At 42.4% G+C, this 22679-nt stretch overlaps 1 protein-coding gene across 5 annotated transcripts in view; it reads left to right on the forward strand.

The window, feature by feature from the left end:
- Nucleotides 1–22679, forward strand: part of RAD51C (RAD51 paralog C) — a 191372-nt gene that overhangs the window by 147297 nt on the left and 21396 nt on the right. For 4 of the 5 annotated variants that reach the window (XM_073615160.1, XM_073615161.1, XM_073615162.1 and 1 more), the window contains 2 exons: nt 4286–4352; nt 21238–21298. In XM_073615160.1, the coding sequence (XP_073471261.1) occupies nt 4286–4352; nt 21238–21298 (128 nt within the window). Of the gene's footprint in view, nt 1–4285; nt 4353–21237; nt 21299–22679 lie in introns of those variants that run through there. The other variant, XR_012241640.1, reaches the window with a different exon arrangement.

Below are 22679 nucleotides of genomic sequence, written 5' to 3' on the forward strand. Positions count from 1 at the left end.
ACTCTCGTACGGTAGCGGCAGGCACCGCCACACAGCTCACTGGCCGCAGCTGTTCAGGTCTCTTCAAATCAGTGAGCTGCGGCGGGCTCTCTGGATGACGAGCAACGTCCCTGATGTTGCGCAGGGGAACGTCGCCCGTCAGAGAGCCCGCGCCGCCGCTGCCAGACACAGGAGACACATTGTGTGTATCTCGCCGTGACTGAGGTGTGGGGGGGATGTCTGGTGAAGGTGGGAGGGGGGAGAGACTAAACTGTCCACTGGCACAGGGGTGGGGGGAGGGGGACTTAAAATGACACATGGTGGATTTGAGGGGGGGAATCAAATCGGCACAGGGGTGACTGAGGTGTGGGGGGGATGTCTGGTGAAGGTGGGAGGATGGAGAGACTAAACTGTCCACTGGCACAGGGGTGGGGGGAGGGGGGCTTAAAATGACTTAAAATGATACATGGTGGATTTGAGGGGGGGGAATCAAATCAGCACAGGAGGATCAGAAGGGGGGAATCAAAATGGCACAGGAGGTTCTAAAATGGTAATCCCCCCTCTGATCCTCCTGTGCCATTTTTATTGATTCCCCCCTCTGATCACCCCTGTGTCATTTTAAGTGATCCCCCAATTTCAATCCCCACTCTGATCCAGTGTGTCACTTTAGGGGGTGACTGCTTTTCTGCTGATACAAGAAATACTGGTAAACAGTGCTGGTACCGTATATTTTTACCCCTAGACATGAGCGCAAAAAGAAAGAGCTACTCCATGGAGTACAAGCAAGGAATCGTGGAAGACTCTTGGGGCCAAAATCTTACTGCTTTCTGCAAAGAGAAGATGTTGAATATCCGATTGGTCCGAAAATGGCGAGCAGAGTACGGTAACCTCATTGAACAAGTGGACAAGGGAAATGCTAAAAAGCGCAAGTGTGGATCAGGTCGGCAACCATTATTTTCTGAGCTGGAAGACCTAATCTGTGAATGGGTTGTTGACAGGAGAGCAAAGGCTTTGGTTGTGAATAGGGCTCAGATTCAAGAATTTGCTCTTGCAATGGCACCACAGTTTGACATAGCCCCCGAAGACTTCAAAGCATCACAACACTGGCTGGATAATTTCCTTCAGCGAAGTGAACTGTCTTTAAGAAGATCCACAACACTGTTTAGGCTGGAAGATGCTCAAGTTATTCAGCGAGCACTTGCATTTAAGTCCTTTATTGATGATGCTGACTTCTCTAAATACAATCTTTCCAACATGATTGCTATGGATGAAACTGCAGTGTTTATGGGCCAATCCTCTCAAACAACAATTGAACAGCGGGGTGTCTCCTCAGTGTACATTCCCTCCACTGCTTACGAAAGTGCACGTGTTACCTGTATTTTGGCAATTCGTCTGGATGGCACTAAAATCCCACCTTTAATCATTTCTAAGGGCAAGAAGGAAAAGATTGAACGTGTTTCGGGCATTTTTATTCTTGAAACTGAAAAAGCCTGGGCCACACAAGCAGTTATAACGAAGTGGGTCGATTTAATGCTGCCGCTTGTTATGCGAGGGAGCCAAAGAGGTCTGCTAGTCTGGGATGCAGCCAGCACTCACCGCGCTAAAGACATGAAGAAATTTCTTCACGAAAGAAAAATAGATCAAATAATGATTCCCGCAGGAATGATGGCCTATCTCCAGACTCTTGATATTGCAATAAACAAGCCATTCAAGGACAATTTGCGCATGGAAATTAACGACTACATTGAAAATAGAATGGAGAGAAATCAGCGTGGAAACTTTGTGAAACCTAAACTGCAAGAGGTTCATGGGAGAAAATCACTGACAGTTGCATTGCAAATGCGCTACGAGCAGGCTACCTTGACAAGAAGTACTCATTTAAGGACAGTGCTATTGCTAAACATGAGAGATTTGGTCCACTGATTCTGAAAGAAATGGAGTCACAAGAAATTCACCAGGAAATTCAGGGTTTGGATTGTTATGATGATGTTCCAGAAGATGATGACATGACTGTCGTTGAATAAATCTTACTTTGTGTTCATACGGTACCAGTAAATATCAGTATCAGTAAATGTACCATAGATTGCTGTACATGGAAATGGTAGTAACAAGAAATTCTTGATACCGTAGGATTCACAGTTTGTCTGGTTATGCTGGTTTGTGATGACCACTACTACCGTACCGTATACAGGTAATAAATTTACTTTTTTTTGTTCAACAAAAAATGTGTACCGTATTCTTCTTCATTGAAAAATAAGACATCCCCTGAAAATAAGACCTAGCGCATCTTTGGGAGCAAAAAATAATATAAGACACTGTGTTATTTTCGGGGAAACAGGGTATATATACATAATATACACACACAGTTGTGCTCATGAGTTTACATACCCTGGCAGAAATGTATGATTTCTTGGGCAATTTTCAGAGAATATGAATGTTAACACAAAAACATATTTCTTTCACTCATGGTTTAGTGTTTGTCTGAAGCCATTTATTAACAGTCAACATAAACAGAATAGAAACTACCCAAATGACCCTGATCAAAAGTTTACATGCCCTGGAATGTTTGGCCTTGGTATAGACACAAAAGGTGGCACAAACAGGTTAAAATTGCAATTAAAGGTTAATTTCCCACATTTGTGGCTTTTTAAATCATAATTAGTGACTGTGTCTAAATAGTCAATGAGTTTGTTAGCTCTCACATGGATGCACTAAGCAGACTAGACACTAAGCCATGAGGAGGTAGAAAAAGAACAGTTAAAAGATCTGCGTGACAAGGTAATGAAACTTTACAAAGATGGAAAAGGATATACAAAGATAAACAAAAACTTGAATATGCCAGTCAGTACTGTTCAATCACTTAATAAGAAGTGGAAAATTTGGGGATCTCTTGCTACCAAGCCAAGGTCAGGTAGATCAAGAAACATTTCAGCCACAACTGCCAGAGGAACTGTTCGGGATATGAAGAAAAACCCACAGGTAACCTCAGGAGAAATACTGGCTGCTCTGGAAAAAGATGGTGTGGTTGTTTTTAAGCACAATACGATGATACTTGAACAAAAGAGAGCTGCATGGTCAAGTTGCCAGAAAGAAGCCTTTACTGTACAAGTTCCACAAAAATGCCTGGTTACAATATGCCCAACAACATCTTAACATGCCTCATTGGCTTTTTTGTGGCATTGGCGCAGTAAAGGCTTCTTCTGGCAGCCTCACCATGTAGCTCTTTTTTGTTCAAGTATCGTTGAATTGTGCGCCTTAAAAACAACCACACCGTCTTTTTGGAGAGCAGCCTGTATTTCTCCCGAGGTTACCTGTGGGTTTTTCTTTGTATCCTGGGAAATTATTCTGCCAGTTGTGGCTGCAATCTTTCCTGGTCTACCTGACCTTGGCTTGGTATCAAAAGAGCCTATCATTTTCAACCTACGTGATTAAAAAGTACTGGCTGGCATATTCAAGGCTTTGGATATCTTTTTATATCCTTTTCCATGTTTGTAAAGTTTAATTACCTTGTTCCACAGGTCTTTTGACTGTTCTTTTCTACCTCCTTGTGTCTAGCTTGCTTAGTGCATTCGTGTGAGAGCTAACAAACTCATTGACTTTTTATACACAGACACTAATGGTGATTTAAAAGCCACAAATGTGGGAAATTGGCCTTTAATTGACAATTTTAAACTGTGTCACCTTCTGTGTCTGTACCAAGGCCAAACATTCCAGGGTATGTAAACTTTCTGTTGTCATTATAATTTAAAAAGAGTAAACACAGTTGATTTATAATAAATGACTTCAGCCAAACACTAACCATGAGTAAAAGAAATGTGTTTGTATTGTTCATATTCTCTGAAAAATGCCCAAGAAATCATAAATTCTGCCAGGGTATGTAAACTTATGAGCACAACTGTATATGTGTATATATACATACACGCCGTATGTGTGTGTGTGTGTGACAGTACCTACATTTTTTTTTAATTGCCAGCCAAATCAAATTCGCAGCCATATAAAAACGAGACATATACCTTGTAAGATTCAGGTTTTTTTATAGCAAGCAACCCTTACAATTTCATTGTAATGGTTCACCCAATACTTGATGTATTACCATAATTATCCAAACTGTTTGTTTAAAGGAATATTCTAGTCAAAAAGTAAATTTACCTTGAGAGGCATACATGGAATAAGTTTTTCCATTCAGTATTTTAGTCCTTCATCGAGAGATTGCTGGTTGTCCATCCCCAGTTCAATTTTCCTGTAATCTGGTGGTATTGGAACACAACTGCTAGTGATATTTATGTGGGTTTTTTTTCCCCTACAGGTAATCTTAACAAACCAGATGACTACAAGAATTGGACCCAGAGAGTCCTGTTTGGTACCCGCTTTAGGTATGTTGTGGTTATAAACAAAACTCTATATAAGCAACTGTATAAATGCACATTTCAATATAGTAGCATATGCAATAAATAATCTAAGCTAAATGTGGTAGCTGTTTTTGTAAAAATGTATTCCTGTCAGTAACAACTGCTACTCATAATATGATTCACATAGTCTACTGGGGTCCTCGGTTTGAATCCCCATCATGACACTTTTCTGCATGGAGTTAGCATGTTTTCTATGTGCCTTCAGGCAAACCGTTTCCTCCCACATTCCAAAGACATAAAATCTGAATTAGGGGATTGGCGCTGTTCACTAGTATGAGATAAAGAGATCCACTATAAACAAACTGCTACTCCAAGGAAAACATTTTACCCCAATTATAAATGAATGAAAAATGTAGCACAGTGTAAATGCTGTTAGAAAAAGAAAAATAAGTGCTAGGAATGGTCACCAAAATGTGCAGACTACCCAAAGTAAAAAAGAATATAATACATAAAAGATATGTAAAAAATGGAACTCCAAACAATGAGTGATCGGTCAAGTGTGTGTAGAAAGTGGTTGTCAGAGTCCACTGAGAATGAATGATGTTTATGCAATAAAAAGTGCGATAAAAAATATAAGTGAGTTATACCTAAGAGTGGGGGCAAACACACTGTTGCCCACTATAAATAAGTGTGTATACTGGTGTAGCCAAATATTAAAAAATTATATTGTTTGGAAAAAATGTGTTGAAAAAAATGCAAAACAAAAATAAAAAACAAAAAAACAAAAAAACATAGGAAAAAAACAAAGTCCAGGTAACCACAAAATTGTTATCAAAAAGCAACACAAAAACAACAAGTGCCGTGAATATTAGTTCTGTCGTTCAGTAAAACAGTTCTAGTGCAACAGGCTAGTGCATCTTCAGAGGTTACGGGTAAGTCCGTCCCAATAGTTGTATACTGTCCAGGGTGGAGTCCCCTCTAGTGCCCCCACTCACCAGAGTGCCCAACCCCTGCAGGGGTAATGAGCATGTAGATCCAAATCTGATGATCCAATCGGTCGGTGTCCCCCTCACCACCTTTTATCACTTGTGTCACCAGATCGTTCTCAGAGGACATCCATCCGGAACAGTTATCATGTGCAGGGAGAAGAGAAGAGCCTCATAGTGTAATTCCGAAAGTAAATTTATTAAACTTAAGCTCACAACAGGAATAAATAAAATCCAAAGATTAAAACAAATAGAAACAAATGGCACTCTGCCGGCTGACTCCACGTGAGAAGCCGCAGACAGAGCAGTGTGAGCGGCGTGCGTTCCACAGCCGTCTGCCGATGGGAACGCACGCCGCTCACACTGCTCTGTCTGCGGCTTCTCACGTGGAGTCAGCCGGCAGAGTGCCATTTGTTTCTATTTGTTTTAATCTTTGGATTTTATTTATTCCTGTTGTGAGCTTAAGTTTAATAAATTTACTTTCGGAATTACACTATGAGGCTCTTCTCTTCTCCCTGCACATGATAACTGTTCCGGATGGATGTCCTCTGAGAACGATCTGGTGACACAAGTGATAAAAGGTGGTGAGGGGGACACCGACCGATTGGATCATCAGATTTGGATCTACATGCTCATTACCCCTGCAGGGGTTGGGCACTCTGGTGAGTGGGGGCACTAGAGGGGACTCCACCCTGGACAGTATACAACTATTGGGACGGACTTACCCGTAACCTCTGAAGATGCACTAGCCTGTTGCACTAGAACTGTTTTACTGAACGACAGAACTAATATTCACGGCACTTGTTGTTTTTGTGTTGCTTTTTGATAACAATTTTGTGGTTACCTGGACTTTGTTTTTTTCCTTTGTTTTTTTGTTTTTTATTTTTGTTTTGCATTTTTTCAACACATTTTTTCCAAACAATATAATTTTTTAATATTTGGCTACACCAGTATACACACTTATTTATAGTGGGCAACAGTGTGTTTGCCCCCACTCTTAGGTATAACTCACTTATATTTTTTATCGCACTTTTTATTGCATAAACATCATTCATTCTCAGTGGACTCTGACAACCACTTTCTACACACACTTGACCGATCACTCATTGTTTGGAGTTCCATTTTTTACATATCTTTTATGTATTATATTCTTTTTTACTTTGGGTAGTCTGCACATTTTGGTGACCATTCCTAGCACTTATTTTTATTTTTCTAACAGCATTTACACTGTGCTACATTTTTCATTCATTTATAATTGGGGTAAAATGTTTTCCTTGGAGTAGCAGTTTGTTTATAGTGGATCTCTTTATCTCATACTAGTGAACAGCGCCAATCCCCTAATTCAGATTTTATAACTACTGGATCGCACCTTTGGGGCTTTCTTTATCTGGGGGGCTGCAGTTCAGTCACAAGCCCGTCCTAAGCGCAGAACACCACCATATACGTATTCCAAAGACATGTTAATTGGTTCCTTTCTATATTGGCCCTAGTATGTGTGGGTGCCTTGGTATATGAGAAAAGGGCTTGCGTTACATAGTAAGCTTCTTGAGGGCAGGGACTGATATGACTGTACAGTATATAAAGTGTAAAGTGCTGCATAATTGTTGGTGCTATATAAATACCTGTAATAAATGCTTTGCGTCCTAGAATGCATATCATCCCATCTAAATTCTAATTAATATATGGATAAGAGGTGGACAAAATAACATGTTTGTTACATCATTACAAAGATATTAACTGTGAAGTACCGCTCAAAATAAATCTACAGCTGAAAAACATATTGGTGTTGATTTACTAAAACTGGAGAGTGCAAAATCTAGTGCAGCTGTGCATGGTAATCAGCTTCTAACTTCAGCTTGGTCAATTACGCTTTGACCAAAAAAACCTGGAAGCTGATTGGTTTCTGTGCAGCGCTTCACAAGATTTTGCACTCTCCAGTTTTAGTAAATCTCTCTGTGCGGTGGCTGCCTTTTTTCTGCAGTAGATAAACGCCATTCACCACAAGGGCACAAAGAAAACATTGGTTTTCTATGTGCCAGTTCACCCCACAATGCTGGCCTGATACGCAGTGCAGCTGCATTTTTCTGCAGAACTCCGGATGTGCATGAGACATGGTTGCAATGCAGCCCTTTTTACTTGAATGGGTTGCATTTGGTGGCAGTACTGCCCACCAAATGCAACTGGGTATAACTTTTGCTATGGAATATATAAACCACTGTCCTGCTTTTGCAGCTTAAAGAGGAGTTCCACCCAGGGGGGCCGTCAAAAAAAAAAAAATTAAAAGTCAGCAGCTACAAATACTGCAGCTGCTGACTTTTAATTGGACACTCACCTGTCCCTGGGTCCAGCGATGCGAGGGATCGAGGCCCCGCTCGTCCCCCCCCTCCGCTCGTCGGCGCCGGCATTTCAACTGTGGGCGCCGGGCTGTGGCTTCACAGCCTGGCACCCACTGCGCATGCGCGAGCGGCGCCGCGTGCCGTGATTGGCCGCTCAATCACCTGGGACCTGTAATGGGTCCCAGATGATTGACAGGAGGGAGGGAGCAGAGCGGAGCCCTTCCTGTGCCTGGGGGGAAGTGATGTCACCAGCCCAGGCAAAGGAACAGGCAGACTATGAGGGACCACCTAGCAACAGGCATTTAGAGGTAAGTGAAAAAAAAAAAATATCCAAATTTTTTTTGTTTTGTTTTTTAGATTTTTTCCAGGTATTTTTGTTTTTTGGGTGGAACCCCACTTTAAGGGGGGTCAGTTGAGGGGCAGTAAAATTGCCGCTCAACCGTTTGTTTTTACTGCCTTCAACCACAAATATAAGCAAGCTTTACAACTCCACAGTCTGAGCACAGGTGCACCTGAAGGACATATTCACACTATAGGGTTAATTTATGAAAACTGGTGCTTCTAACTTCAGCTTGTTCAATTAAGCTTTGACAAAAAAAAAAATCTGGAATTTGATTGGTTTCTATGCAGAACTGCACCAGATTTTGCACTCTCCAGTTTTAGTAAACCATTCCATTGCCTTGGTTGCCATTAGTAGCATATCTCACCTATAAAGGTGGTGTGTCAACACTTTGATATATTTTCAAGGCAATAATGCCTCCATAAGATATATGTATACGAGTGGTGCACCGAAAATGATCGGCCAAAAACTGCGTTTTTTGTAATTCGGCCGAATGACAAAAACAGCCGATACCGGAAAAGGGGCGTGGTCCACACCGGGTGCCGCCCATTGCGGGAGTGTCCCTCTGGCGCACCCAGTCCTCCACTCCCTTCTCCTTGATCTCTGTGTGTGTTACAGGGCAGGCACTCTATTCCTCCCTGCGGCGGAAGTCAGGGCTGTCTGTGGTGAGAGTCGGGCGGGAGGAGGCCGCGGTGCATTGTGGGCAGTGTAGTCCGGAGGTGAGAAATGTTTGCCTGAATCTCACACCTCAGAGTCCATGAGAAGGATGAATTACATTCTTAACCACAAGGTGAGGGTGGTATATAGTATGAAAAGAGCAAGCTTTTGACAAGGATCAATTATATACATACCTGTCTGTCCAGTAAGCCAAAGAGCTATGTGCAAAGTGTAGTAATCCATAGCAAATAAGCAGAATTAAGTTTTCACTGAACTGACTTCAGTAAGCTGAAATCTGATCTTGCTGTTATTTCTGCTCTTTGCATTTTCCAAGTGTCCTTTGTGTTGTCTTACTGAAAAGGTCCCTTTTGTTCCATTTTGTAACTTACAGCAGAAAAATTACACCTGGAATGTAGTAGGTCAGTGAAAGCATCTTCACTTTCCTGTGAAGTTATACTGTATACTGCTGATTACCTGGCACTTTCACACACACAGCCATATATGTATGAGTCTCCAATGGATAGTCTCTGACCGTCTCCTGTACCACGTCTGCAGCCTCTGACCGTCTCCTGTACCACGTCTGCAGTCTCTGACCATCTCCTGCATCATATCTGCTAGGGGTGCATTGCATGGAAATTTTGCTAATACCATTAGCAATGTGTTATATAAAAATGTATATAAGTTTTATTTAAAAGATAAAAATACATTTTATTTAAAGTATATAAAATTAACAGTATTTATTAAAAACCGTCATTTTTGGTTTCGGTTTTCGGCCTAGTGTATTTTTCATTATCGGTTTCGGCACCAAAAAACCCATTCGGTGCACCCCTAATATACAGTTTAATAACTTCTGCCATAGGAATTCCCATATTTAGACACCTGGGACATGGATCTCCTGCCCAGTGCTCCAGGCCTAGCATCATCTTGGGCAGAGTGATATACTATTCCTTGTTGCCTGCATAGTCAGCGTGCCAATGTCACTCTGCTTAGATGCTGTAGACCACAATGAAGGACCTCCCATCTTCTTCTAGGAAAATATTTACTGAAAGCCAGTGTTTCTTACAGAGTTCACACTGACCTCTAACAAAAATGGACACCGACTGGACACCTGTGTTTCAGGGTGGATTGAACACTAGTTCCCTGGTTGCAATGCTGATGAAACAACTTCACTACCTTCAGAGTCTTTGATCCTGAACAAGTATGCAGATTGTGAATTCTGACTTTACTGCCTAAATGCTTGCTTTGGGTCACTGACTGAGAAATGGTTGAATACAGAGACAACCAGATAGATAGCATTTTCAATAGGTCAGCAGTGTCAGCCCGCATATTTCTCTCATAACAGGTTAGAGTCAGAGTGGAGTGATCTTCCTGGTTGTGCAGTGTGGCAGAGATCTGTGAATTGCAACAAAGGCTGAGAAATGAATAAATAATTGTGGCCTGGACATGAGACGGTGAAGACGTACATTGTGTGAGCTCCGGCGCCGGCACTTATTACCCCTGCTTTTATACATAATCCTCGGCGCCTAAGCAGACATGACGGGCACGGGCAAGAGGTCGGGTAAATCCCACTCCAAGAAGGCCACTCTAGCAAGCTCTATCAAGCGGTATCTCGCTATGGAACCCGAGGATCCCGGTGAGTCAGATGGCCTAGGCCACTCGCCTCGTGGGATGAATGTCAGCTCCGCCTCCCGCCACAGGCCCAAGACGAGGCACCGGTCTCCAGTATCCTCGTGCGGATCAGAGAGAGAAAGAAGCCCGAGGGAGGGCTCGAGGGTGTCGGACCTAGTGAGCGGACTCCCCACTAAATCTGACCTTGCCCTGATGCTGTCGGGCCTTGAAAAGGTGATTAAAAAGGAACTTTCAGCTGTGCGCACAGACTTAGCTCAAGTTCTCGAGCGAGTGAAAGAGACAGAGCAGCGGCTTGATAGACACGCCACCGCCATTAGAGACCTGCAAACCTCTACACGTAATCTCTTTATTGCTCACAGAATGGCATTATATAAGCTGGAAGACCAGGAGAATAGAAACAGGAGGAACAACATACACATCAGAGGGCTTCCAGAGGCAACAAGAGATGACGACTTGGCAGCATCTATTCGTGGCATCTTTAATACCCTTCTGAGAAACCCGGCAGATCACCCACTGAAGATAGATAGGGTGCATAGAGCACTTCGCCCGCGCAATCTATCTAACGATACGCCGAGAGATGTCATATGCAGACTGCATTATTTTGAGGAAAAGGAGATTATCATGAAGAAAGCAAGAGAGGCAGAAACTTTGGACTTTGATGGAGTAATTTTGTCCTTTTTCCCAGACCTGGCCAGGGAAACATTGGAAAGACGCAGGGCACTAAAACCCCTCACAGAAAGGCTGCGTAAAGCCTCCATTAACTACAGATGGGGGTTTCCATCCGCACTGATAGCAAATAGAGATGGGAAGACGGCTGTTTTGCGATTCCCAGAAGACTTGCCAGCATTTTGTATGGATCTCAACATGGAACCACCTGAACTCCCAGGATGGCAAGATGGTATCCCTGGGACATCGCCACACACACCTGAAGATCAGTGGCAGAAAGTCTCCCGTAAACGCTGCCCGGCTCACCTGGACTCTATTAACGGAGCAGACTGAATTCCTCAGGTCTTTAAACACTTACAGGAGGTCACAGTAAGCTATGTAACGAGTTCAGCAAATCTCTCTAATTATTATACATGCACTTTTGTTATACCTGTTTAGAGGTCTGGTCATAGCTCTAGTTTTACATGTTATGTGCAAGGTATAGCATTTACTAGAGATGTAAAAGCTGAAAGACATGACTTACTTGAAGCATGGGTTATATAACTTGTTTTTGTTAAGTTTGCTGGCGCTGGATCGCGCAAATGGATCCGAGTAGACCACACGTGTTTTGCTACCTAAGATGGGTACTCCCCTCCCCCCCCCCCCCCCCCCACAAGGGGCGACGGGGGGATCTCCTCAGTGGTATGGACGACCCCTAGGGGGAGTTTGTGTTGCTGGGGAGGTCCCATTGGGGCCCCTGTTTTTACACCGCAAGATTTTGCGTGCAAATCTTTGTCACTTTTATGCAAAAATTACTCAGGATTTTCTTTCCTGTGTCTCTTTACTTTTTCTCATGTTCTTAATTTCACACTCTGTTTCTCCTTCTTTACCCCCTTCCCCTCCTGTTTTTCTCTTTTTTTTTGGTTACTCCCACCAGCCTTGCAGATCTTGTTCACATGTTGGGACTCCCCAAAGAACCCGATGGCCAACACTAAGCTAATTTCACTTAATGTGAAAGGACTGCATGCTGCGGGCAAAAGACACTCGTTGTACAGGGAACTCCGACGCATGCAGGGAGATATTATTTTCTTGCAGGAAACTCACCTAACATACACTACGCCTGTTAACTTATTTGATAACCAATATCCAACATGGTATTATAGTCTATCAGACGTGTGAAAGGTGTGGCCATTGGGTTTCGAAGGGGTACTCCATTTGCAGTTGAGGATTTCCTTGCAGACCCTTCAGGTAGATTTCTCTTTATAAAGGACAGCCTGGGTGATTTTTCATGTACACTCGCTAATTTGTATGCCCCGAATCAGGGACAAGCCGACTTCATGACAACAACTTTAACTAAACTACAGGAATTTGCGCGCGGATGTATTATTCTAGGGGGAGATTTAAATATTCCCCTAGAACCACTAGTAGACGCATCTCAGGGGAAGTCATGCATCCCGCACAGACGCCTAGCATATATCCGTAAGTTACTGCATAACTCCCAACTTATAGACGTATGGAGGATGATGCATCCAGGCGCAAAAGACTACACACATTATTCACACGTCCATGACACCCATTCGCGGATAGACTATTCCCACATCCAGGATCACTATCTAGACATTTTGGTAAGATCACATATCGAAATCTCGACGATATCTGATCACTCCCCGATTAGCATGACGATTCAATCCCCGTCCTTACCCATAAAATCCACGAACTGGAAACTGAATGATTCACTTTTAATCGATGAAATCGATGTAAAAGAAATTGAGCAGAGTCTCTCCCTCTATTTCAGAGACAATGTTTCCCCAAAAACTTCACCAGGAACTCTTTGGGAAGTCCATAGGGCTCTTATTAGAGGTAAACTTATGGAATTGGGGGCTAGGAAGAAGAGGGAGAGAACGCACTTGCAATCTACCTTAATTAAAGAAATTGGAACCCTTGAACAGACCCACAAATTTAGTAACTTTAAATCAGTTTTCCATTCCCTCACCAAAAAGAGAGAAGAATTGAAAGCTCTTTTCCATTCTGAGTATATTTCCCACCGTAGAATTGTTGATCAACAGTACTACGAATGGAGTAATAAACCGAGTCGAATTTTAGCCCGATCTTTACAACAAAAGAAAACAGCATCATTTATTGCTAAGATCAAATCGACCTCAGACATAATGGTACACAAAACTAGGGATATAGCTAAGGAATTTTGCTCCTTCTACCAACAGCTATATCAGGTTAGCAGCGCACACTCTGACGATGGCACTAGAAAATCACAAATTGAGGAATACATATCAGGAGCCAAGTTGCCAAAACTCCCATCTTCCATTCTGGAAGCACTGGAAGATGATCTCACCACTGCGGAACTCAGGGGAGCACTTAAAGTGGGGTTCCAGCCAAAAAAACCAAAATACCTAAAAAATTCTAAAAAAAAAAACAAAAAAAATTTGGATTTTTTTTTTTTTTTTTTCACTTACCTCTAAATGCCTGTTGCTAGGTGGCTAGTCTGCCTCTTCCTTTGCCTAGGCTGGTGACATCACTTCCCCCTCGGCACAGGAAGGGCTCGGCTCTGCTCCCTCCCTCCTGTCAATCATCTGGGACCCATTACAGGTCCCAGGTGATGGAGCGGCCAATCACGGCGCGCGGCGCCGCTCGCGCATGCGCAGTGGGTGCCAGGCTGTGAAGCCACAGCCCGGCGCCCACAGTTGAAATGCCGGCGCCGACAAGCGGAGGGGGGGCGAGCGGGGCTTCGTCCCCCCGCATCGTTGGACCCTGGGAGAGGTAAGTGTCCAATTAAAAGTCAGCAGCTGCAGTATTTGTAGCTGCTGACTTTTAATTTTTTTTTTTTTTTAATGGACCCCCTGGGTGGAACCCCACTTTAAGACGATGGCCAACGGTAAGGCTCCCGGCCCTGATGGGCTGACAGTGGCCTACAACCGCGCTTTCGCAGATGTCTTGCTTCCATATCTGACAGTGTACGCTAATTCAGCACCTAATAATGGAGGTTTCAGGTTGGAAACTCTCCACGCACACATCACTGTAATCCCTAAACCAGGGAAAGATCCTACCTTGTGCGGTAGCTATCGCCCAATATCGCTGTTGAATTTGGATGCTAAGTTATACGCCAAGGCGCTGGCCATTAGGCTTCTACCCTTGATTCCGCAGTGGGTCTCTAGGGATCAAACTGGATTTATTCCGGGGAGGGAAGCGAGAGACAATTCGCTCAGAACACTTTCTCTAATATCCTATGTTCGTGGGTGCTCCCAGCCCACCCTTCTTCTGTCTACAGATGCGGAGAAAGCGTTTGATAGGGTGGACTGGGAGTACCTCATGGCCACGTTATCGCATTTCGGCTTGGGTCCAAATATGCTGGCAAAGATCTCTGCTTTATATCGAACACCATCAGCCCAATTAAGAATTAATGGTACGTTAAGCGATCCTTTTTTTCTTTATAATGGTACACGACAGGGATGCCCTCTCTCCCCCATCCTATTCGCCCTTTCCCTAGAACCCTTCCTAACAACAATACGCCACAATCCCAACATACATGGAATTACAGTGGGTACGACGGAACACAAATATGCGGCATACGCTGATGACGTCCTCTTTTATGTACAACAACCACTCATAACCTTACCCAACCTTATGACGGCCTTTACGCAATTTAGTAAAATATCTAACTTTAAAATTAACTTGTCTAAATCGGAAATCTTAAATATATCAATCCCTCACGCAACAGTGACTAGTTTACAAATGTCCTTCCCTTTCTATTGGCAACCATCCGCTATGAAATACTTAGGAATATACCTGACCCCAGACCCGGCCTCTTTTTTCCGTAAAAATTATATCCCCTTGCTGAATGCCATTCGATCGGACCTGCAAAAATGGTCGCAGATGGCGCATTCCTGGTTAGGAATAATTAATATTGTGAAAATGTATTACCCCGGCTGCTCTTTTTATATCAAATGCTTCCTTATAAGGTTCCTGTTGGGTTCTTTAAGATAATACAATCTGCTATAGGTAAATTTATCTGGAATCGTAGAAAACCTCGTATTGCTCACAGATGTTTAATTAGACCCAAAACGGAAGGCAGTCTGGCACTTCCGGACTTTAAAAAATATTATTTAGCCACGATTCTTAATAGGATTTCGGATTGGAAATACAACAAATCATCCAAGCTATGGGTGCAACTGGAAATAGACCTGAGTGGAGTTGACCTTTTCCCCCTCATATGGATACCTAACAAGTTTCGCAAGTTAGCTCCTTCTACCTCCCTACTAACCAAATCTTCCTTGGCTTCCTGCGACTCGTTATGCCACAGAATTGCTCCTATAACTCTCGGCTAATGCAACTTACAGGTCATAACTTCTTTCCCCCAGGGAATATGGACTCAAAATATGGTGATTGGATCGCGGACACGTCTTTCCTACTCGGCAAGGTAGTAAAGAACAAAGAGATCTTGCCTATATCTGCTTTTACAACAACTACACCATTTATGCAACAATGGCAATACCATCAACTATCTCAATTCATAAAATCTCTACCTCAACCTTTAAGGTCAGAAGAAGAAATGAATCCCGTAGAATTCTTGTTGGCAGGAGACCTCCCTTCAGACAAACCTCTGTTTAACTTTTATCACACTTTGATATCAATATCGTCAACGGAACACTCACCCTTCTTATCTAAGTGGGAACAGGATCTCCAAAAACCGCTTTCTGACCAACAACGCTCTGTGATACTCCGCCTGGCTCATGTCTCATCAATTGCATCAAAGGCAGCGGAGGTAAACTATAAAATGCTAACCAAATGGCATTATACACCAGCCACACTTCATAAGTTCTTCCCAACCACCTCAGATCTATGTTGGAGGGGCTGTGGTTATACGGGAACCCACGCCCATATTTGGTGGTCTTGCCCTTTTATAAGACCATATTGGTCCACTATCTTATTTTGGATCGAAAAAATACAAGGCAGTAAATTTTCAAATGACCCGTGGTTGTTATTGTTTCATTGTACAGATGAACCAATCGGATCATACAGAAAGTCAATTACACCCCATTTGTTGAATGCTGCTAAGGCTTTTATACCAAAATTATGGAAACCGCAAAAGATCCCCTCATTACGCCAATGGCTAATGGAAGTAGACAGAATATATCACATGGAAGATAGCACTTTAAAACTTAGAAACAAATCTGAATTGGCATCTAAGATATGGTCCTGTTGGTTCATCTTTAAATTTTCGTCATCATATGCTGAGATTATGGATGGTAAGGATGCTTGAAGGGTGAAGAAGAATAATAATTATAATAATGTGCCTGTGAGCGACATACTGTAATGGCTGGAAATGTCTCCTTCCCCCTCCCCTCTCTTTCCTTTTCCCTACTGCTCTCTCTTTTTCCACTTATTTCTTCTTTTTTCTCAAATTTTTTTTTTTTCTCTCGATTTAATTTATATGTGTTGTTAAAGATATGACATTTAGGAATTAGCCATCAGAGGTTCCTGGACCCTAGGAATCGTTTCCTATATGCGTGCCATTTAAGGTATGCAGGGAAACATCCCATATGCCAAATGTAAGGTGTACCATATGATTATTAACCACCTACCATTTGCTCTTTGTGGTTACTACAGACGAGATAAGTTCGGGACCAGAAGTATATAACAGAGGGTCAGTTTAGATAGTTTGACATTGTATAACTGTATAGAGATTCTCATTTCCTGATGTCTGTATCGTGATTGTTATCTGTTTAATATTTTTCAATAAAAACTTATTGAACAAAATGAATTAATAATTGGCAAATAAAATAGTTAAAGCTGGATTATTTCAGTTATATAGTTTTTGTTTGCACAGTGTTTTACTTTAAATCAACTTTAGAAACAACACATTCACTCAGAAGTCCATGTTAGCCTTGCCAATTATTTGCCATTTTATGTTTTTTCACCACAACTGTAATATTTGAGATTCTGCTTTTGTACTTGTCCATGCTGCCTGTAGTACATAACAAAGGCTACAAGCTGCCTCATACATTCATGTCTGTCATACTGTCAGGGAAATCTCAGCAGATCTCCACATCATACTTATTCAGAGAATTTATATTCACAGTCACATTGTCCTCAGGGATTTCCTCCCTTACGTACTAAATGGCGCTTTATTGACTGGGTGCAAGATGCAGTCCCCAGTGGAAACATTAATCTTTGCTCGCCTATTTAATTTGCCTGAAGTGGAAATCCTTTAATTATAAAATAGGGTTGCCTTGAGCTGACTAACTAGATGTTTTACAGGAGACACAATTACTTCCTGATATTTATTTAAATGCAAAATTAAATCACTGGGCTGGATATGTTTGCAGTTTTACTTCTGCTTGCTCGCTTTATTTTCCTGCTTGGCTTTGGCAGTGCCCATGAAAAAAAACAATATCAGATAAATCATCTGAACAATTACAGTAACCTTACAGAAGTTAAATCGTGTACCAGTGAGGTTGCCTGACATAACGAGGGTTTGTGTACTGTATAAAAATATAATTATGGGCATTTTAACTATGTTTGGTTATCCATTTTCATTTAACTGCTTATCGGGTAGAGTGTTAAGACTTCTTTTTCTTAAAAGACAAATACCGTTTTTGTAAATAATTCCCCAGCCGCCCAATCTAACCTAGAACTCCCCACCCTGGTGCATACCTGTCCAAGGCAGCCTGCCATGGTGTTTACATCTATGCAAAAAGCCGCTCTCGAGCTGGCCACGTCGGCGCTGAAACTTCTCATAGATATGAATGGAGCCATATATTTACAGTGGAGATGCTAAACACGTGTGGATTTTCAAACCAACGTTCATATGAACATTCATACTTTAAAGGGTGGCCCAAACAAACTATTTACTACTCTAACAGGTGCGCTTGCTGGGCTCGCTGCATTAACTGTAATGTACAGTAGTTTCAGCCACATACTTGTATATATTGCGCTGTGTTCCAGCACTGGGACAAGAATTTCCCATCTCACTCCCAGAACAGTACAGAGTCGGGCTGGCCCCTGCTCAGCCATTCACAGGCTACATACAGTTAATACAGTGTGCCCAGCAAGCTCTTCTGTTAGCGCAGTAAATAGTTTGTTTGGGCCAGCTTGGCTTAAACAATAAACAAGGGACATTAAATGTTAAGGCAGCCTTTTCATTTGAAAGGTCTACCTAATGTACCACAACAGACCAAAAATAGTGCATGCGACATTCTCCACAATGTACAGTAGTGCATTACACTAGCTTGTTGCATTCTAAAACTCAGGTGCGCTTGAAGGTTGTGTTGGAATTCCATTGTCATTGAAAGGCACTGTGGTGCACCAACGATACCATAGCGCAATGATGCAAACCCAAACTAGATTATAAGCATGTGATATACAGTGCGGCAAAAAAGTATTTAGTCAGCCACCAATTGTGCAAGTTCTCCCACTTAAAAAGATGAGAGAGGCCTGTAATTGTCATCATAGGTATACCTCAACTATGAGAGACAAAATGTGGAAAAAAATCCAGACAATCACATTGTCTGATTTTTGAAAGAATTTATTTGCAAATTATGGTGGAAAATAAGTATTTGGTCACCTACAAACAAGCAAGATTTCTGGCTCTCACAGACCTGTATCTTCTTCTTTAAGAGGCTCCTCTTGTCCTCCACTCATTACCTGTATTAATGGCACCTGTTTGAACTTGTTATCAGTATAAAAGACACCTGTCCACAACCTCAAACAGTCACACTCCAAACTCCACTATGGTGAAGACCAAAGAGCTGTCGAAGGACACCAGAAACAAAATTGTAGACCTGCAATAGGCTGGGAAGACTGAATCTGCAATAGGCAAGCAGCTTGGTGTGAAGAAATCAACTGTGGGAGCAATAAATTAGAAAATGGAAGACATACAAGACCACTGATAATCTCCCTCGATCTGGGGCTCCATGCAAGATCTCACCCCGTGGGGTCAAAATGATCACAAGAACGGGGAGCAAAAATTCCAGAACCACACGGGGGGTCTAGTGAATGACCTGCAGAGAGCTGGGACCAACGTAACAAAGTCTACCATCAGTAACACACTACGTCGACAGGAACTCAGATCCTGCAGTGCCAGACGTGTCCCCCTGCTTAAGCCAGTACATGTCCGGGCCCGTCTGAGGTTTGCTAGAGAGCATTTGGATGATCCAGAAGAGGATTGGGAGAATGTCATATGGTCACATGAAACCAAAGTAGAATTGTTTGGTAGAAACACAACTCGTGTTTGGAGGAGAGAGAATGCTGAGTTGCAACCAAAAAACACCATATCTACTGTGAAGCATGGGGGTGGCAACATCATGCTTTGGGGCTGTTTCTCTGCAAAGGGAACAGGACGACTGATCCGTGTACATGAAAGAATGAATGGGCCATGTATCGTGAGATTTTGAGTGCAAACCTCCTCCCATCAGCAAGGGCGTTGAAGCTGAAACGTGGCTGGGTCTTTCAGCATGACAATGATCCCAAACACACCACCCGGGCAATGAAGGAGTGGCTTTGTAAGAAGCATTTCAAGGTCCTGGAGTGGCCTAGCCAGTCTCCAGATCTCAACCCCATAGAAAACCTTTGGAGGGAGTTGAAAGTCCGTGTTGCCCAGCGACAGCCCCAAAACATCATTGCTCTAGAGGAGATCTGCATGGAGGAATGGGCCAACATGCCAGCAACAGTGTGTGACAACCTTGTGAAGACATACAGAAAACGTTTGACCTCTGTCATTGCCAACAAAGTATATATAACAAAGTATTGAGATGAACTTTTGATATTGACAAAATACTTATTTTCCACCATAATTTGCAAATAAATTCTTTCCAAATCAGACAATGTGATTGTCTGCATTTGTTTCCACATTTTGTCTCTCGTAGCTGAGGTATACCTATGATGACAATTACAGGCCTCTCTCATCTTTTTAAGTGGGAGAACTTGCACAATTGGTGGCTGACTAAATACTTTTTTGCCGCACTGTATATGAAAAGTCTAGTTGACCTATCAGTTTAAATCTGCTAAATACACTCCTGGTGCATCAAAATAAAAGGTATTCCAGGTATTTTAGGTAATTTTCCATTATAAAAGAGGCATACCCTGAGTCTAAAAGCTTACCCACTGATAGCATGCTGAAAAGAACCACCTTTGCTCTCTGTGTGGAAGCAGCAGCCTCTCTGCAGAGGTCAAATTTGCCCTCTATGAAGTCAGAGCTAGAGCTCCTCAGTCAGCTGGGAGCATGACTATTGCTGTTTGCAGAGCTGTATGTCTAAATCAGCAGGGGTTGTTGGACCTCAGCAGAGAGATCACTGTTTCCACACAGAAAGCATAGTTCCTTCTTTGCAGCATGAATGCAGGAGGCAGGTTTTTCTACTTGAGCTGTGGATGCTTTCTAATGCAAACAAGCTATATGTCTTGTAATACCCTATGTTTGGATACACCTAGAATGTACTTAGCCTATTCAAACTGAAAGTTCAATTGGGCTTTAATAAATATAATTTCTTAAATAAAAGGCCATGATTCCTACTCAGAAAGTATAAAATGAACATGGCAGTTCATTGGACTGGGTTTAAAGGAGAATAAATATGTTAATGATTGCATGCAAATACTATACATTAGATGGCTGTCAGTGATTGCTATGTTTTCTGGGTACTTAAATGTCTGTAGGCTCCCTAACTGATTGTTGGGAATAAGGAAAACTGGCTACTTTGGATCTTCCTGGGCTGGCTGCTTTTGTTCCCGCAATTTAAGTTATTTGAAAGAACAAACTATTCCTTCCTCTAATGTTTCATTTACAAGTTTAAATCCCCTCATGGCGCAATCTGAGTTCTGGTGTCACACACACCAACCAACTCCTTATGTACTTTCAAACACTAGGTGTTCCTCCTGTTATGGCTGTTGTCCTCTTAATTATACTTAAAAATAAATGGGTAATTTACTTAGTTCCAGTAAAGCTAAAGCACACTGTTGGGTGGGGGGTGGGGTAGTTCTAGTAGAGTGATCTTGGTACCAGTGTACCAGAGCATGTAGCAAACATTGCTTGCTTGAAGATGAGCTCCAGCCCACCCCCACCACAAATTAAGTCAGCAGCTGCAAATACTGTATTTTCAATTGGCTCTCAGGTGCTGCACCCCCCACCCCGAAAGGTGCCAAATGTGGCAGTGAAGTGGGGAAGGCAAATGAGTGGAGCTTCCCCTTTTGGGTGAAGATCCACTTTACACGCATCAGATTCTTCTCAAACTAACTTTTTCGCATTAGGTGGAGTTATCCATGAACACTGCCACAATTTGAACTCATATTTTATGTTTCTTCTTTTCCAGGGGACAGTTGGGCACATGCAGCAACCAGTCGTTTAACACTTCACTGGGATGGTATGCAAAGGTGTGTATATGTGTGTGTGCGCATGTGTATATACTGTATATATTCTATCATACAGTATGGTCACACTGTTTAGTTCTCTTTACCTGTTAGGTTAAATGTCTGGTCAAAGTTTAAATGTGAAACAGCAGTTCCGAAAATGAGGTAAAAAAATTATTATTTTTACGCAAAAGCTCTGCCTAATAGTAAACCTATTTTTCAGATGAAAAGAACTTCTGTGTAATTAAGCCAGATAATTCAGCCTGGGTTCACACTACTGCGCACACAGACACCGCATGTAATTCGCGCTGTGCAGATCACATGCGATGTCTGTGCAATGCAAATTCAGCCATACAGTTTGTATGGCTGAACTCGCATTGGATTTGCACGAAAATGCTGCAGAAACCTTTTGTTTCCCGCACTGGAATCAGATCGCATGGGTGTGAATTCCTGTCCGAATTCACAGTTCGCACTGCGATCTGCGAACCAATCTGGGTGTGTCATTAACTTTGTATTGACACCCTCAGCAGCACTGGAATCGTGCTGGTTCCCACATCGCAATACTTTGAACCCAGACTAAAGGAAAAAATTTTTTTTTTTTTTTTTGTTCAACTTGGGGAAAAAAAAGACTACGCTTTTTACTAGTCCACCCGCTATCCCCACTCACAAACCCCACCCCCAGCAAGAAGTGGCAAGGGAGCGAACTGCAGTCTTTTGCCACCTCCCCACTATGTCACCTTGCATCATTGCTCCAACAGTGCAGGGCTTCCTGGTATGGTTAGAGCTGGTTACAGTGCTTGGGCCTAAACGGCCAATCTTTAGAGCCCCCTGGTAAATAGGGTAGCAGGGCATGATGTCATTCACTTGGGGAGGTTTTGACACTACTTGGGGTTGACTTCTGTAGCGGTAGGCTGGGAGCTTGGATCCATGAATATACCTTTCTGGCAGCAGAGGCTATCAGGAGGCACTGCCACTTTGCCCTGAATAGACAGGTGACAGTGTCTCTTAAGGTACATTTCACATTTTAGTTTTGTGCACTCAAAACAAATTCTGCCTTTTTTGGTGCTCGTCCCAGCAAATGCATCCACCATAGAGACTGATGGTTCTGCATGTATAGCACATGAGTAGATTAGGGATTGTTGCCACTTCAATATCCCTGTGTATTTTTTATTACAGTATGATTTCCTTCTTTTCACCTATTCAGCTATGTATATTATTCCAAGCAAATTATTCCCAGAGTTTTTTCTTTTTGTAGTTTTTAATGCATACACTCTTCTTTTAAATTTACCGCTGTTTATGGTTTCTTATTCATTATGCATGGACTGTGGGATTTTGCCTCTTTTTGAAATGTAAATAGAATTTACCGAAGGTGTTTGTGCTCATTGAAGCACATAAACAACAGATC

This window comes from Aquarana catesbeiana, linkage group LG02 (genome assembly GCF_042186555.1).
Source record: "Aquarana catesbeiana isolate 2022-GZ linkage group LG02, ASM4218655v1, whole genome shotgun sequence".
In the NCBI taxonomy this organism is placed as follows: Eukaryota; Metazoa; Chordata; class Amphibia; order Anura; family Ranidae; genus Aquarana; species Aquarana catesbeiana.